The sequence below is a fragment of the Salvelinus fontinalis genome, chromosome 6 (genome assembly GCF_029448725.1).
Source record: "Salvelinus fontinalis isolate EN_2023a chromosome 6, ASM2944872v1, whole genome shotgun sequence".
Classification (NCBI taxonomy): Eukaryota; Metazoa; Chordata; class Actinopteri; order Salmoniformes; family Salmonidae; genus Salvelinus; species Salvelinus fontinalis.
In genome coordinates, this window is record NC_074670.1 from 42,979,020 (window position 1) to 42,995,176 (window position 16,157).

At 41.8% G+C, this 16,157-nt stretch overlaps 1 protein-coding gene across 1 annotated transcript; it reads right to left on the bottom strand.

Moving 5' to 3' along the window:
- Nucleotides 1-661: 661 nt before the first annotated feature.
- On the bottom strand, nucleotides 662-14,689 carry LOC129857856 (LON peptidase N-terminal domain and RING finger protein 3-like). The gene is made up of 10 exons (XM_055926500.1): nucleotides 13,860-14,689; nucleotides 8,544-8,662; nucleotides 8,150-8,428; nucleotides 7,797-8,034; nucleotides 7,582-7,672; nucleotides 6,922-7,158; nucleotides 6,631-6,789; nucleotides 5,051-5,213; nucleotides 4,789-4,938; nucleotides 662-3,114 (listed from the first exon to the last, which is right to left on the bottom strand). The coding sequence occupies exons 1-10, from the start codon at nucleotides 14,509-14,511 to the stop codon at nucleotides 2,953-2,955; spliced, it is 2,250 nt and encodes a 749-aa protein (XP_055782475.1). The 5' UTR covers nucleotides 14,512-14,689; the 3' UTR covers nucleotides 662-2,952.
- Between the last annotated feature and the right edge of the window lie 1,468 nt (nucleotides 14,690-16,157).

Consider the following 16,157-nt stretch of genomic DNA (forward strand, 5'->3'; position numbering starts at 1 on the left):
TCACTCTAAAGTTTGTTTCTGCATTTTTCGGTCCTGAATACAGAGCAGGACACCTTATATATTAAAAAAAAGTAAGCGATATTTGGCGATATTCCTGGACCTACTGCTGAAACATGCCCTCTCTCAAAGGCAGGAGAACTAGATACACTGATACTCTGCAGATGCTAACCCGATTTCAAAGTTTACGTAACGTCTGACTCTGCCCCGTTATGTAAGCCCTATTAAAAATATCCTCATTGGCTTCTCCCTCACTCCCACCAGACAGACAGCCTGCAAATGACATTGGTACTACTTGTCCCCCCTTCCTCCGAGTCCATCATCCCTCCCAGTCATGGAGGTGCTGTGGTGCGATTCGGTGTGGTATGGGTCAGGTCATCTCCTCCAGCAAAAAAGGCAGGGCTGCAGAATGTGGGGCAGTGGGACAGGGGGAGCGGAATAGCGTATCTTTCCTTCTAACCGTGACCTACATTCACGGTGTTATGTAAACTCAATGCACCGTTTCATAAGCTATTTGTTACGTCCAAGCTTTCTAGACATTTCTAAAGAGCTCCTTTGATACTTCTTTAAACTGACAAACACGTAACCAAAGTAGAGAAATATAGAACACAGGATTAGGGATGCTTCAGATTCAAGACCATCGGTTTAGCTATTATTCCACAAATTAAGAGCATAACCTTTTTTTATTCAGAATTGTGTTTTTTTGTACATTGTATAACATTGCAATGACTACATTTCTATAAAAACAAAAATATAACATTGGATAAGATGCCAACCACATACATTCATTTTTGTAAACACATACAGTTAAGAGGCAATTATACAAGTGTTACACAACCACCAAAGTAAGACTCCATGGTCACGTCATCTCCATAGAAACAAATGACATGTCAATATGAATCAATGAGCATGTTCTGTGGTGGAAGAGCTACAGGAGTGTCAGAGGTAGATGGACTTAGATCACTAGTTCCATGTGGAATTCAAAAAGCTCAGGAAGATACTACCTTTGAATATCTATTGTTTTGGCATTTTCTGATGTAAATGGGTAAAATACATAGATGAATGACAATTTGGCTAACATGCGACCGCCAGATCAAACTAATATACATGTAAAAGTATGAGGTTTTGGTGAGGAAATATAAGCTACTTGAATTGACATGCCAACCAATCAACTTTTATTCAAAAAACATTTATTCAACCTTAACCAAGACTCATTGTTGTTGTTGTATACAAAAGTCAATAGAAAATATTCACATTGTGTCCTTGCATTGAGAAGACTTTCATTAAGTTGTGATAAGATATAAGAACTATATTACCAGTATTTGTAACCGCAATTGCAGGACTTGTCATACAATGAACCAAGACTGGAATTTTTTTCATACAATGAACCAGGATTTAAGTTTTACCAATATTTGTAACCACAACCTTAAGACTTGTCATACAATGAACCAAGACTGGAATTTTTTTATTTACTGTTTGTGTCCTCGAAAGAGAAGACCACATGTTCAGCTCAATAGTTTGGACTTTTCAGCCAAGTCTTCCTCACTGGAATGCTATCTTAGTCTAAATTATTCTTCTTGGTACTGGCATCATGGAAGAAATCCAACTTAAGGCACTAAATGTTGAAAAAGATTAGAAATCACAGTATTTGATGCTACAGTTTATGATTCCACCGGACAATAGCTTGAAAGACAAGACGATGAGGTTCAAATGACTTGAAGCAGTCTTCTAACTCCTTCAAGAGTTTTTAGAATGGTTAGGAAAATCATTTCAGAGTGTCTTCGGCTTAGGACATGACAACCAAACGTAAAACTTCTCAAATCAAACTGAGAATATTGGAAAGTGGTAAAAGCAGCAGGGCTGATAAATCCGGCACTCACTACTCTAAAAGTTTATATTTCCCTTGTCTACAATTATTTGCATTTTCACATTCACGTCGTTGTCTTTTTTTTGTATAATAGCCAGGAATCACGCAGCACAAGTGATGACCGTTATTGCAATCACTTTAAGTTTGTTTGTCACTTGTGTCATCCTTACTTTATGAGCATAACTGAGGCAAATAATAACAGAGCCAAGAAAGCCCTATATAAATGCAATTACTTAAAATTGCCCCTTACAATAAAAAAATATCATGTTTGTTAATTAACACATTTCCCCAAGATTTCACAGCATAACCATCCTGGTTCAATATCGTCTGTATAAAAAGGTGATCATCGTAACATAAAAAGAACTGTAGAAAACTCTGAAAAAAGTCTGGTGGACAAAAGAAATATGTAACATACAACAAAGCTTTGTTCCTTTGTTGAAGGCAAAGCTCACAACCCATCTTTGCTCACCATGCATGGAAAACAGTGACTATCAGTTATGCTGTTGCTGCAACTACAGTGCTAAGTAGATCATATAAATACCAATAAACATTCCATCGTAAGTAGGAGATGGCTCATTTTAACTGCAGGTGTATTGCACTCTTCTACACCAAAACAGGAAGAAAAATTGCATTATCCTCTGAGTGATACAGTTAAAGCGTCATCAGAACAAGGTACTGTGCTGTATTGCAATTTTCCCCTCTCATTTTCTACACATTCTAAGGGGTTTGGGGTTTTACAATATGTCATTTGTGGTTAATAAACCCTTTGGAAATAATAAGTCATCATTGTAATAGTAATTTCCTCCCAGTGGTGTAAACATGTTCCATGCACACGCGATGTTCATAAATAATAACAAAAACAAAGTCAAAATACTATTGTCTTTACAGCACACGTTAAAATATTCAGTCCATAAGTAGCCTCTTCTAATCCTTGGATCACATTTCGGTAATCTAATCAAAGTCCACTTGCCAATAGTAACCCATTCACACAAAGGCTTTCGTTAAAATGCGGTCTTTCAGATAAAAACTAAACACAGACAAAACAGACACCCCCATGGAGGAGATAGATGGTTGTGTGAGGGTTAGAGTCATCGAGAGGAGCGGTTGCGGGACATGAAGAGGAGTACTCGGCGGATACCACTGAGTCGGTCCTTCAGGGACGTCAGGGCCAGGAAGGGCAGCTGGGCTCGACCCTCCAGGGGAAGGACTGCCAGCAGCCACCAGCACCAGGACGGCCCATTGGGACTGGCCTACAGAGGGAGAGAGCAGGAGAATAACCATAAGAATCCAGCCACAACCTGTTCAACATAAACTGTGTCAAATCAAAATAGAGTTAACGTATGTGTGATCTAGAGTGCATTCGGAAAGTATTCAGCCCCATCTTCCACATTTTGTTACGTTAGTCTTATTCTAAAATGGTTTAAATTGTTGTTGTTTTCTCATTCATCTACACACAATACCCCACAATGACAAAGCAAAAACAGGTTCAGACAATTTTGCAAATTCATAATAAAAAATAAAAAAGACATCACATTTACATAAGTATTCAGACCCTTTACACAGTACTTTGTTGAAGCACCTTTGGCAGCGATTACAGCCTCAAGTCTTCTTGGGTATAGAAGCTTAGCACACCTGTAATTGGGGATTGTCTCCCATTCATCTCTGCAGATCCTCTCAAGCTCTGTCAGGTTGGATGGTGAGCGTCTCTGTACAGCTATTTTCAGGTTTCTGGTTAAAGTCCGGGCTCTGGCTGGGCCACTTAAGGACATTCAGAGACTTGTCCCGAAGCCACTCCTGCGTTGTCTTGGCTGTGTGCTTAGGGTTGTTGTCCTGTTGAAAGGTGAACCTTTGCCCCAGTCTGAGGTCCTGAGTGCTCTAGAGCAGGTTTTAATCAAGGATCTCTCTGTACTTTGCTCCGTTCATCTTTCCCTCGATCCTGACTAGTCTTCCAGTCCCTGCCGCTGAAAAACATCCCCACAGCATGATGCTGCCATCACCATGCTTCACCGTAGGGATGGTGCCAGGTTTCCTCCAGACATGACGCTTGGCATTAAGACCAAAGAGTGTAATCTTGGTTCCATCAGACCAGAGAATCTTGTTTCTCATGGTCTGAGAGTCCTTTAGGTGCCTTTTGGCAAACTCCAAGCGGGCTGTCATGTGCCTTCTACTGAGGAGTGGCTTCCGTCTGGCCACTCTACCATAAAGGCCTGATTGGTGGAGTGCTGCAGAGATGGTTGTCCTTCTGGAAGGTTCTCCCATCTCCATGGAGGAACTCTGGAGCTCTACCAGAGTGACAATCGGATTCTTGGTCACCTCACTGACCAAGGCCCTTCTCCCCCAATTGCTCAGTTTGGCCGGGCGGCCAGCTCTAGGAAGAGTCTTGGTGGTTACAAACTTATTTTATTTAAGAATGAGGCCACTGTGTTTTTGTTGCGGAAATTTGTTGGTACCTTTCCCCAGATCTGTGCATCGACACAATCTTGTCTCAGAGCTCTATGGACAATTCCTTTGACCTCATGGCTTGATTTTTACTCTGACATGCACTGTCAACTGTGGGACCTTATATAGACAGGTGTGTGCCTTCCCAAATCATGTCCAATCAATTGGATTTCCCACAGGTTGAATCCAATCAAGTTGTAGAAACATCTCAAGCATGATCAATGGAAACAGGACGCAGCTGAGCTCCATTTGGAGTCTCATAGCAAAGGGTCTGAATACTTATGTAAATAAGGTATTTCTGTTATTATTTTCTATAAATTTGTAAACATTTCTAAAAACCTGTTTTCGTTTTGTCATTATGGGGTATTGTGTGTAGATTGATGATGTATTTAATACATATTTGAATAAGGCTGTAAAATGTGGAAAAAGTCAAGGGGTCTGAATACTTCCCGAATACACTGTATGTCCAGGATTCATGTATTTACCTGTGGCTCAGAGTCTTTCTCTGGCATGCGCCCAAAGTGCTCTACGATCCTCTCCTTTTGTTCTGCTTTCAGGGAGTTGACCCAGATTAAGGCCTGGTCGTATACTGCATCATGGAGACTCTGCAGCTCCTTCTCTGCCACAACCTCCACCTTTACAGAACGTGAAATGCCTTTATTAGCACAACGAGATACACTAATACAAGTAAAAAAAATAGTTCAGACAACATTCATACAAATGCTTTATTTTATGATTAACAATTACCTTAACGTCTTCCAAGTATTCAATGTCTGCTGTGTTGTATCCATCTCTCTGGTGGTGCTCAATGACCTTGAACCTTCTTATCCCAATGGTGTCCACAACGGAGCGGCCATCTGCAAAGAATTCCACGTTTCGGATCTCCAGGAGGCTACCGTAATCGGCAAATCTATGGGGAAGGAAAATAAGTAGATATGGATCCAAAATGTGTCTAAGGCATTCACAGGTGACACAAACAATAAAATAGGCTACATAAACTATCTGCTTAAACAACTAGGTCTTGGGGCCCCTCTGGGTGAACGTTTTGTTTTTTGCCCTAGCACTACACAACTGATTCAAATAATCAACTAATCATCCAGCTTTGATTATTTGTATCAGCTGTGTAGTGCTAGGGCAAAAACCAAAATGAGCACCCGTTTGGTAGAGGTCTTCACAGGTCCACCAGAACATTACCCGGGCCTGACCCAGGACACGTCCAGAATTCTGTAGTTGAGCCTCGGATCCAGGTCAGGTTTGATTGTCACGGTTCTCTGATATATTATAACTAAATTTGCTGCTAATTAAGGACCCGTAAATACCAGAACGCGACTGCTGCAGTAGAGATTGAAAACTGTCTCATTTATTCTGCTGCGGATTTTCACGAGAGGCACATGTAGCATGTTGTTTTTGGCGGTCAATCACAAGTCATCAAAGCGGCATTGGCCTCTGGCTCTGTGTGTGTCGTGGTAAGCAAGTTAGCAGATCAATGGAAGATGGAATTAAAATTACGGAATTAAAGGTTAAATGAGAAGGATATGTTTCAACGACCAAGAGCCAACAGGGATGCTGTTACTTAATACTTTGAATAGAGTTGTTGTTATTATCGTTTAGGACGGGGGAAAGCGCCATCTATGAAGCTATGATTAGGCAACCCTGCTAGCTAGATAGCTAGCTTAACTAGCTTCTCTTCTCGGTTTGATGCAGTCAAAACAAGTACTATGTAATCAGATTGGATGATAAGTAACCTAGCTTTGGCAGCTTGATGTTAGTAACTAGTGCGAGTTGGCTTGGTTGCCACTGTCTCCCTCTTCCTCCTCCTCGCACCACTCAGCCGCACACAGCATGGCCCCGCCCCCCGCCTGATACTAGCTCCGTTCTTCTATTCCTCGGTATGTGCATTAACAGCTTCAATTAATAACGTAGCTAAAAATATACATTTTCTGCTGATTCCCTGACTGGCTCTGGACCTGACTGGGTCTATACGGGGCCGGGTCTGGTTGTCCTCGGATCCATTTGGACCGGGTATCCATATTTAAAACATAAATGTATTCGGGTAGGGTCCAGGGAACAAAGCCCTGGGTCAATTTCAAAACAGGCCCAACTTTTTGGACCCGAGGAGACCTCTCCCCAGGACCGAGTTTGGGATACGCTGCAATACAACATGCAATGCCTGCTCAGCTCTGATTATAGCCTAAGGCCCTCAATGGCACCAAACAAGAGTTGACACAACAGCTATTCAAATTTACTGCCAGATGGCACCGATATCCCCTGCCTGACTAAGGAACACTAAACACAATGTTTCTCTGCTTTGTCCAGGCTTTACTCACCCTTTGATGTTATCGCTGAGGCACATTCCAAACTGCTTGGTACCCATCTCCATACACCTGCGGATCATCAGCCGATAGCAGGGCTCGAAGATGTGAAGAGGACATGGAACGGTGGGGAAGGCCATGGTGCAAACAAATATAGGCACGTTCTTGTTTAGACTGCAAAAGAAGGGTTGAGGATATAATATATCCAAAGTTATAGATGAAGTAACATTTTATAAAGTGTCTGATGCCATTGTTACACAGTTCAGAAGCAATCGGATAATGTCTGTATGCTGCTTTTAATCATACTTGGATAAATCTGCAATCTCCTCTGCGTTGACTTTCTGCCTGTCCATGAGCTCGATTGGCAGATACTTGCAGATGAGGTTCTCCATCAAGACAGTCTTGTTGTATTTACTTTCTGCCAGGTACTCTTCCAGCTCCATCTTGCAGAGGGGACACTTGGGGTTGTGGTCCAGGCATCGCTCGAGGCATTTCAGACAAAAGGTGTGACCGCAAGGAGTGGTGACTGGTTCATAAAAGAGCCTAGGGTATACCATGGAGATAAAGGACACAATATTGAGCAATAGAGTGGTCCAATGTCTCTCGCTACTCTATTATTTTTTACTTTCAGGTTTTCTTGTTTACATATAGCTCATTGCATTTTCATTACATTGTTAGATAATTAAATGTAGGCTATAACTGGGAAAAGAAGACTAAATGTTTACCTATTAATCTTTATTGCGTCATACTGAATCTTTATTGTTTCATAATATCAGAAAGGAAGGTGAATATCTTGTGTTAACTTGCAAAGTAACTATGACTTGTATGAGGCTGTGAGTTTCAGTAATCATAGATAATCTGATTCCAAAGCAGAACACTATATTACTATCATTGGCAAAGTGGCAAATACTACAATTCAGATACACGTTTTGTCACGGATGGATGGCTGCATGGAGATGTTCTCACCTCATACAAAGAGAACACTCCAGGTCAGCCGGGTCTATGAGGTCAGAAAGCACTGCACTCCAGGAAGTCGCCTCTTCATTCTGGGTCACTTCTGTAAAGGAGGCGAAACATTTGAGTTAGATAGTGAATCTCAACAACTGCTTCACTTATAGTAAATATCATGCCAATATAGCTCCATTGATTTAAGAGGTGAGGAAAAAAGTCTTAAAACTTACCAGATTTGGAGCGCTTGCAGGTGTCGCTACTATCCACTTGGCTGTCCTCGGATGAGCTACGTTTGCGTTTGAGAAAGACGCTCCTGTCAATGACGGTGGGATGGCAGACATTAAGGTCCACCTGATCTTCTCCTTTCTTTTCGCCGCATGCCATTGTCTCAAATAAGCCGTCTGTCTTAGGTTCACTCAGCGTAGGTGACGATGTCAACTTCTCATGAGAGGCAATATTCTTGTAATCCTGTGAGAAAGGGTGATGATAGTACATTTGAATTAGTTCATGAGCTCAACTCAATGCATTAGATGATAATACTTTATTCTATTTAAAACCCTAAAAGATGGACGATTTCTCGTACCTTGTAAGACTTGGAGGAAGTGGTGGTGTTGCAGCTTGAGGTTGAGGTGTTCAGGATGCCACCTTTGATTTTATTTCTGGAAGACAGTAGACTTGTGCAGTCCAGGATTCTGTTGTGTACTTGATCAGTGACAGGGGCCAGAAGATCGCTCAGAATCTTTTGCGCCTTTCTTTTTGCCAGTTTACTTTCAGGATCTAATGTAATGACGACCAGGTACTCTCTTAACGCTTCTTCACATTTCCCAAGACAGACTAAAGCTTGTGCTTTTCTAATATGTCCCTGGAAGAAAAATAAACACATGTTTATTAATCAGTAGAACAATACCATTATGTTGCATTGTGAAGCTCTGATGGTCGATCTAAATTAAACATGGGGGAAAAAATCCAACTCTCACCTTTGACCAAAGAGGCATGAGTTTGCATGCCATCTCTGCATCATGAAGTGCATCCTCGTAATTCCTCAGACTGGAATTGATCTGTGATCGGTTGCTGTACAGCACATGGTCCCTTGGAGCTGGAAAATACAAAAAAACATATATTTACTTGGATAGACAGAGATTTACTTTGTTCCAGAAGTATAAATGTACATGATATCTTGATACAAAATCATTTTGAACTATACATCGAAAATATCAAGGTCAAATTCAATAGAAATTGAAATAGAGGCTGAAACTGATCATCTATTCATTAAACCATCATTCTGTCAAACAAGACCAGTTTTCTTTAGTTCACAGTGAAAATGTGCAGATTTTGGATTATTGTTGTTGTTCAACATTTACATCTCTTATGATAAACTGTAGATTACACTATCTACCTAGAGAGTTTTCATCTGTATGTTTCATAGCTGTCTACATACCACCACAGACTGATGCTGGCACTAAGACCGCACTGAATGAACTGTATTCTGCCATAAGCAAATAGGAAAACGCTCACCCAGAGGCGGCGCTCCTAGGAGCCGGGGACTTTAATACAGGGCAACTTAAATCCGTTTTACCAAATTTCTATCAGCATGTTAAATGTGCAACCAGAGGGAAAAAAACACTAGACCACCTTTTACTCCACACACAGAGACGCATACAAAGCTCTCCCTCACCCTCCATTTGGCCAATCTGACCATAATTATATCCTCCTGATTCCTGCTTATAAGCAAATATTAAAGCAGGAAGCACCAGTGACTCAATCAATAAAAAAGTGGTCAGATGAAGCAGATGCTAAACTATAGGACGGTTTTGCTATCACAGACTGGAATATGTTCCAAGATTCCTCCGATGGCATTGAGGAGTACACCACATCAGTCATTGGCTTCATCAATAAGTGCATCGATGACGTCGTCCCCAAAATGACCGTAAGTACATACCCCATACGTACATACCCAACCAGAAGCCATGGATTACAGGTAACATCCGCACTGAGCTAAAGGCTAGAGCTGACGCTTTCAAGGAGCGGGACTCTAACCTGGAAGCTTATAAGAAATCCCGCTCTGTCCTCCGACGAACCATCAAACAGGCAATTTGTCAATACAGGACTAAGGTCGAATCATACTACACAGGCTCTGGTGCTCGTCGGATGTGGCAGTGCTTGCAAACCACTACAGACTACAAAGGGAAGCACAGCCGAGAGCTGCCCAGTGACATGAGCCTACCAGACGAGCTAAACTACTTCTATGCTCGCTTCGAGTCAAATAACACTGAAACATGCATGAGAGCACCAGCTGTTCTGGAAGACTGTGTGATCACACTCTCCGCAGCCGATGTGAGTAAGCCCTTAAAACAGGTTACGGACGTGTACTGATTAACAGGACGTGTAATGCGAGCATGCGCTGACCAACTGGCAAGTGTCTTTACTGACATTTTCAACCTCTCTCTGTCTGAGTCTATAATACCAACATGTTTTTTTTTTTTTTTTTTTTTTTTTTTTTTTTTGCCCCTTTTCTCCCCAATTTTCGTGGTATCCAATCGCTAGTAATTACTATCTTGTCTCATCGCTACAACTCCCGTACGGGCTCGGGAGAGACGAAGGTCGAAAGTCATGCGTCCTCCGAAGCACAACCCAACCAAGCCGCACTGCTTCTTTAACACAGCGCGCCTCCAACCCGGAAGCCAGCCGCACCAATGTGTCGGAGGAAACACCGTGCACCTGGCCCCCTTGGTTAGCACGCACTGCGCCCAGCCCGCCACAGGAGTCGCTGGAGCGCGATGAGACAAGGAAATCCCTACCGGCCAAACCCTCCCTTACCCGGACGACGCTAGCCCAATTGTGCGTCGCCCCACGGACCTCCCGGTCGCGGCCGGCTGCGACAGAGCCTGGGGGCGAACCCAGAGACTCTGGTGGCGCAGTTAGCACTGCGATGCAGTGCTCTAGACCACTGCGCCACCCGGGAGGCCATACCAACATGTTTTAAGCAGACCACCATAGTCCCTGTGCCCAAGAACCCTAAGGTAACCTGCCTAAATGAATACCGACCCGTAGCACTCACGTCTGCAGCCATGAAGTGTTTTGAAAGGCTGCTCATGACTCACATCAACACCATTATCCCAGAAACCCTAGACCAACTCCAATTTGCATACCGCCCTAACAGATCCACAGATGATGCAATCTCTATTGCACTCCACACTGCCCTTTCCCACCTAAGCAAAATGAACATCTATGTGAGAATGCTATTCATTGACTAAAGCTCAGCATTTAACACCATAGTGCCCTCAAAACGCATCAATAAGCTAAGGACCCTGGGCCTAAACACCTCCCTCTGCAACTGGAACCTGGACTTCCTGACAGGCCACCCCCAGGTTGGTAAGGGTAGGTAACAACACATCCGCCATGCTGATCATCAACACAGGGGCCCCTCAGGGTTGCGTGCTCAGTCCCTGTTCACTCATGACTGCACGGCCAGGCACGACTCTAACACCATCATTAAGTTTGCCCGATGACACAACAGTGGTAGGCCTGATCACTGACAACGACGAGACAGCCTATAGGGAGGAGGTCAGAGACCTGGCCGTGTGGTGCCAGGACAACAACCTCTCCCTCAATGTGATCAAGACAAAAGAGATGATTGTGGACTACAGGAAAAAGAGGACAGAGCACGCCCCCATTCTCATCGACGGGGCTGTAGTGGAGCAGGTTGAGAGCTTCAAGTTCCTTGGTGTCCACATCACCAACAAACTAACATGGTCCAAGCACACCAATACAGTTGTGAAGAGGGCACGACAAAACCTTTTCCCCCTCAGGAAACTGAAAAAATTTGGCATGGGTCCTCAGATCCTCAAAAGGTTATACAGTTGTAACATCGAGAGCATCTTGGCCTCCGACCGCATGGAACTACAGAGGGTAGTACGTACGGCCCAGTACATCACTGGGGTCAAGATTCATGCCATCCAGAACCTCTACACCCAGGACTTCTACACCAGGTGGTGTCAGAGGAAGCCCCTAAAAATTGTCAGACTCCAGCCACCCTAGTCATAGACTGTTCTCTCTGCTACCGCATGGCAAGCGGTACCGGAGCGCCAAGTCTAGGTCCATGACACTTCTAAACAGCTTCTACCCCCAAGTCATAAGACTCCTGAACATCTAATCAAATGGCTACCCAGACTATTTTCATTGCCCCCCTTACACTGCTACACTCTCTGTTGTTATCATCTATGCATAGTCACTTTATTAACTCTACCTACATGTACATATTACCTTAACTAACCGGTGCCCCCGCACATTTACTCCGTACCGGTACCCCCCTGTGTATAGTCTCGCTATTGTTATTTTACTGCTGCCCTTTAATTACTTGTTACTTTTATTTCTTACTCATATTTTTTTTTTAACTGCATTGTTGGTTAAGGGCTCGATAGTAAGAATTTTACTGTAAGGTCTACACCTGTTGTATTCAATAATAATAATCAATAATAATATCAATGTGGCACACAAGAGTGGAACCAATATTACTGTGTCTGCTGTTGAATTTTTAGTACCCTTGACCTACATTTGTTTTATAGTTTTTTACCTAGAGCAATGTTTGGTCCCCTAGCCTACATAACATCTTATTCAACCTTCACACGCCCATCTGTATGTAGGGTGATCAGTGCCAGTTTTAAAATGCAATGCTTAAATGCTCAATTGAAATGTAGAAATGATAAATGCATTTATATGCTCATATCAATGCACATGATTCATGCCACAAGGAAACTGCAATGTTAAAATAAAAAACTAAAATGTTTAATTGAAAATTGGAAACGGTAAACAGAAATTCTAAATGAAAATGGTCAACAGAAAATGTTCAATGGCTAACAGAAAATGGTAAATACAATGTTCAAAGTGAAATGGAAAGTGGCTTTTATCATTTTCCAACTGCCCTATTTAGCATTCTCTTTTCTCTTTAAATGTTTTAAGTGTATGCAAATTACTTTCTGGAGACGTGAACCAGGAGAGAAACACAACACCACCATACAGTGATACATCCTAACCATGTCACACTCTCTGTGCATTGATTTTAGACTAGTGCAACCAACAGGGTTCAAACCTGGTGTCCTGTACACCAGAAGAACATATGAGCCTGCTAAGCCAAAGCTTTAGCTTGGGGAGCCAAAGCAATCTTTCTGGTCTCAGGCAAAGTTATTCAACACTGTGCAAAGTTACTCATCACATGTGCGTGGTCACCGAACCACTTTTTTCCTAGTTGTTCGCATGATGAGTAACCTTACCTGAAACCTTACGAGTTGGCTATAATCGTTGGTTTATCATACTAATGTGCTCTTCTGATGTGCAGAAGACACTTGTTCAAACCCTGTCAATCATATATGTGCTGTGGCTCTGATGGGTCTCTGTGAGGAGGAGAAGGAGGTCAAACAAATGGTGATCGGTAACTGAGGAGGTTCAGTTACCACACATGCATGATGAGTAGGCTTAACCTTACCTGAGACATGAAGAGTTGCATTGGCTCCCAGAGTCAATGCCTAGGCTTCAGCTTAGTGGGCCTATGCTTTTTTGGTGCGCAGAAGACCTGGGTTCGCACCCTGTGTGTTGGTTACGCTAGTCTCAAATTAATGTACAGCATGGCATGGCTAGGGTAAACTACTACTTGGGGGTGTGGTGTTGCTCTCCTGGTTCATGCCTCCAAGAAGAAATTTGCATACACTTTGACATTGTTAATTGAAAAGAGAATTCTTAATTGGGTAGTTGACAAATGAAAATATCTATTTCAATTTCACTATGTAGATTGCATTTACAAATTTCTGTTTACCATTTGGCTTTTTCCATTTACCATGTTTATTTAGAATCTGTTTACCATTTTCTATTTTCCTTTCAAACTGCAATTTAATTGTGGCATGAATCATGCGCACTGATATGAAAATAAAAATGGATTTATTATTTCACATTCCTATTTAGCAAATTTCGAACTGGCCCTAATCACCTTCCATACATCTGTCCATGTATGTCATAAGCATGAATCTCTCTGAATTAAGGGGATAATTATAGCCTAGTAATAAACATGACAAATTTTTATAATAATTTCCCCACTGAATTGTTACAATGTAGAGCAGCTTACGCCACGCGGAAGTTACATCACACACCTGCTGATTCAACTGCCAATTAAGTCAGCCCATGTACGCACTGGAAACAGCAGCCTAAATTATGTTGCAACATTGCATAAGATATAGGCCATCCATTTCAAGTGTTTAATTGCATTTCGAATTAGTTTAAATGAAAAAGTTAAAATACCATACCTATTTGTATTGCTTCGTTGTATTTTTCCAAAGCAGCATCCATTATTTTCTCTGAATATAGTCCATTCCCCTCACGTCTCAGATTAACAGCAAGTAATTGAATTGGAAACCACTTCAACAACAAGTTACTAAGAACAACATTAACTCTATAATTGTCTACATCGTTGAGTTTGGTGTGCCTACTGTCATTACATTCTTTGCAGCAGACAGGCATTTTTTCTCTGTCCAGGCACTTTTTGCAAAAGCAGTGTCCACAAGGCAAGGTAACAGGCTCGTATAGAAATCCATAACATATCTTGCAGGTAAATGCATCATATCCAACACAATCAGAGTGTGTCTCCTGTCTGTTGTTTTGACTGTCTGTCCCATCTTGTCTTTTAATACTGTTAGAGAGATATTCAATCAGATTATCCAGGTGGACTGGTCGTAGTCTCTCGATTTCAGCGGCTTTTCGGTAGATCTCGAAAGCATCGGTCAGTTTACCAGCAAATGCCAGGGCATCCGCCCGTTTCACCAATAGATGTTGCTGCGTACTAGGGTCGCAGAGGTGCAGCAGTTGGCATTCGTATATGTCCGCCGTGAGCCCGAAGTTTTTAGATTGAAACGCTTCTGCCGCAAGAAGCAGCATACAATCGGTACTATCCGTTCCCATAATGATTGCGGTTGTGTCGTTTAGTCGCTAAATTAATCTTCCCTTTTAGTAGTAACAGGTCGATTTCTATTTATCTTATTTTCTGAGGTCCTCTCCCCCTGCTCAACTCACTATTTTGAGACGATATCATTGAACACCATTAATGATACTATCGTTGTAAAAAATAAAAAATCTTACGTAAACTGTGTCATGTGACCACGGTCAGATGTTCCAATTGGACCCTGTTACCTAATAATTCAGTTGTAAAACAGAAAGCGTCTGGTCTGTGGATAGAAGTTGGCAAATGTCCTGAAATGGGAATAATGCTTAATAGATTTCTTTCGGCTGAAGGCATTCCATGACGGGACGCTCGGATAATAGAGCATAACTCTATGCATGCAATGGACACTTACATTCTCAGTAGGATGTAAAGTGACATATAGGCTACAGTAGCCATAATTACATATTCTTGAGGTTTTTTTTAACCAATTGTAACACATAATTAGGCAATGTGCTAGCTAAAGGCAGTAAATAAGAAGTAGAAGAATAAGACATTTGTTTTCAATCAATCAAGGACTAATGTAGGGTTTCCCAAACTCGGTCCTCGGGACAGTGTGGGTTTAGATTTCTGCCATAGCACTACACAGCGGATTCAAATAATCAACTAATCATCCAGCTTTGATCATTTGAATCAACTGTGTAGCGTTAGGGCAAAAACCAAAACGTGCACCCCTTGAGTTCCTGAGAACCGAGTTTGGAAAACGCTGGACTAAATACAGCTAGGGGGTTACCCAAATAGGTCTTCTAAACTTGCATATGAACTCAATCCCACTTTCAGACAGCTAGGTTTCTATATCAGGGCCAAGGCAACTCAACTTTCTGAAAGTGGGCCATCGGTGTGACCCAGTCAGCTCGTCTAGACCTGGATGAGGAGGTTCTGCCCAAATCCTGTGGCTGAACCATAACTTTTTCCAATGTCATTTGCAATTCTTGGGCAACTTTATGTTATGGTCCTATAGGTAATCACATGGTTATAAGTACCATAATGAAACAAACACTAGATTTACTGTACACAAAACATTAAATACTGTATTTTAGTCAAGTGCTAATAAAACTCATTTTAATACAATTGATCATATTTAATATCTACAGTATGAATAATTGTAGCAGTTCTTCAATAATCTTACTGACATGTGCAGTTAATCTTTAATCTTCAAAACGCTTCTCTTCTCTAGATCATTAATCTCTTTAAGAATAAGTACAACCTTGTACCGGAGTTTTTGACATTTGGAAACAGGCACCTAGAGATTCAAATAAACATATGCAATGTCTGATCATTTAGTGTAGTATTTTTAGGCTAACTTTCCTGTGATCTGATTGTGAAACTGGTGATTGACCTAAGAGAGCCCCGATGATGACAAAATATTAGCGTTTCCAAATCTGCATTGAAATGGAGCATGTGAACACAGTAAACTATTTTTGTTTGAGGAAAATGTTGGGTATGCCAGACTGTGTTCTCACAATCCTTCACCATAAAATGTAACCATATGCTCTAGTCTAAACCATATTGTAGCTACATATGCATAAGCAGGGACAGTGTAGGTACACACTGCTACAAACTAATAATCTAATTACAACTCCGATACATAATTGCAGGCTGTGTAATT

What these genes read in the sequence shown, in the direction of transcription:
- LOC129857856 (XM_055926500.1), bottom strand. Translation starts at nt 14,511, where the DNA reads ATGGGAACGGATAGTACCGATTGTATGCTGCTTCTTGCGGCAGAAGCG. An exon ending in TCATGCCTCTTTGGTCAAAG is followed by an intron (nt 8,429 to 8,543) that starts GTGAGAGTTGGA and finishes TTTTTCTTCCAG; the next exon opens with GGACATATTAGAAAAGCACA. An exon ending in CTCAGCGATAACATCAAAGG is followed by an intron (nt 5,214 to 6,630) that starts GTGAGTAAAGCC and finishes CCTTCCCCATAG; the next exon opens with ATTTGCCGATTACGGTAGCC.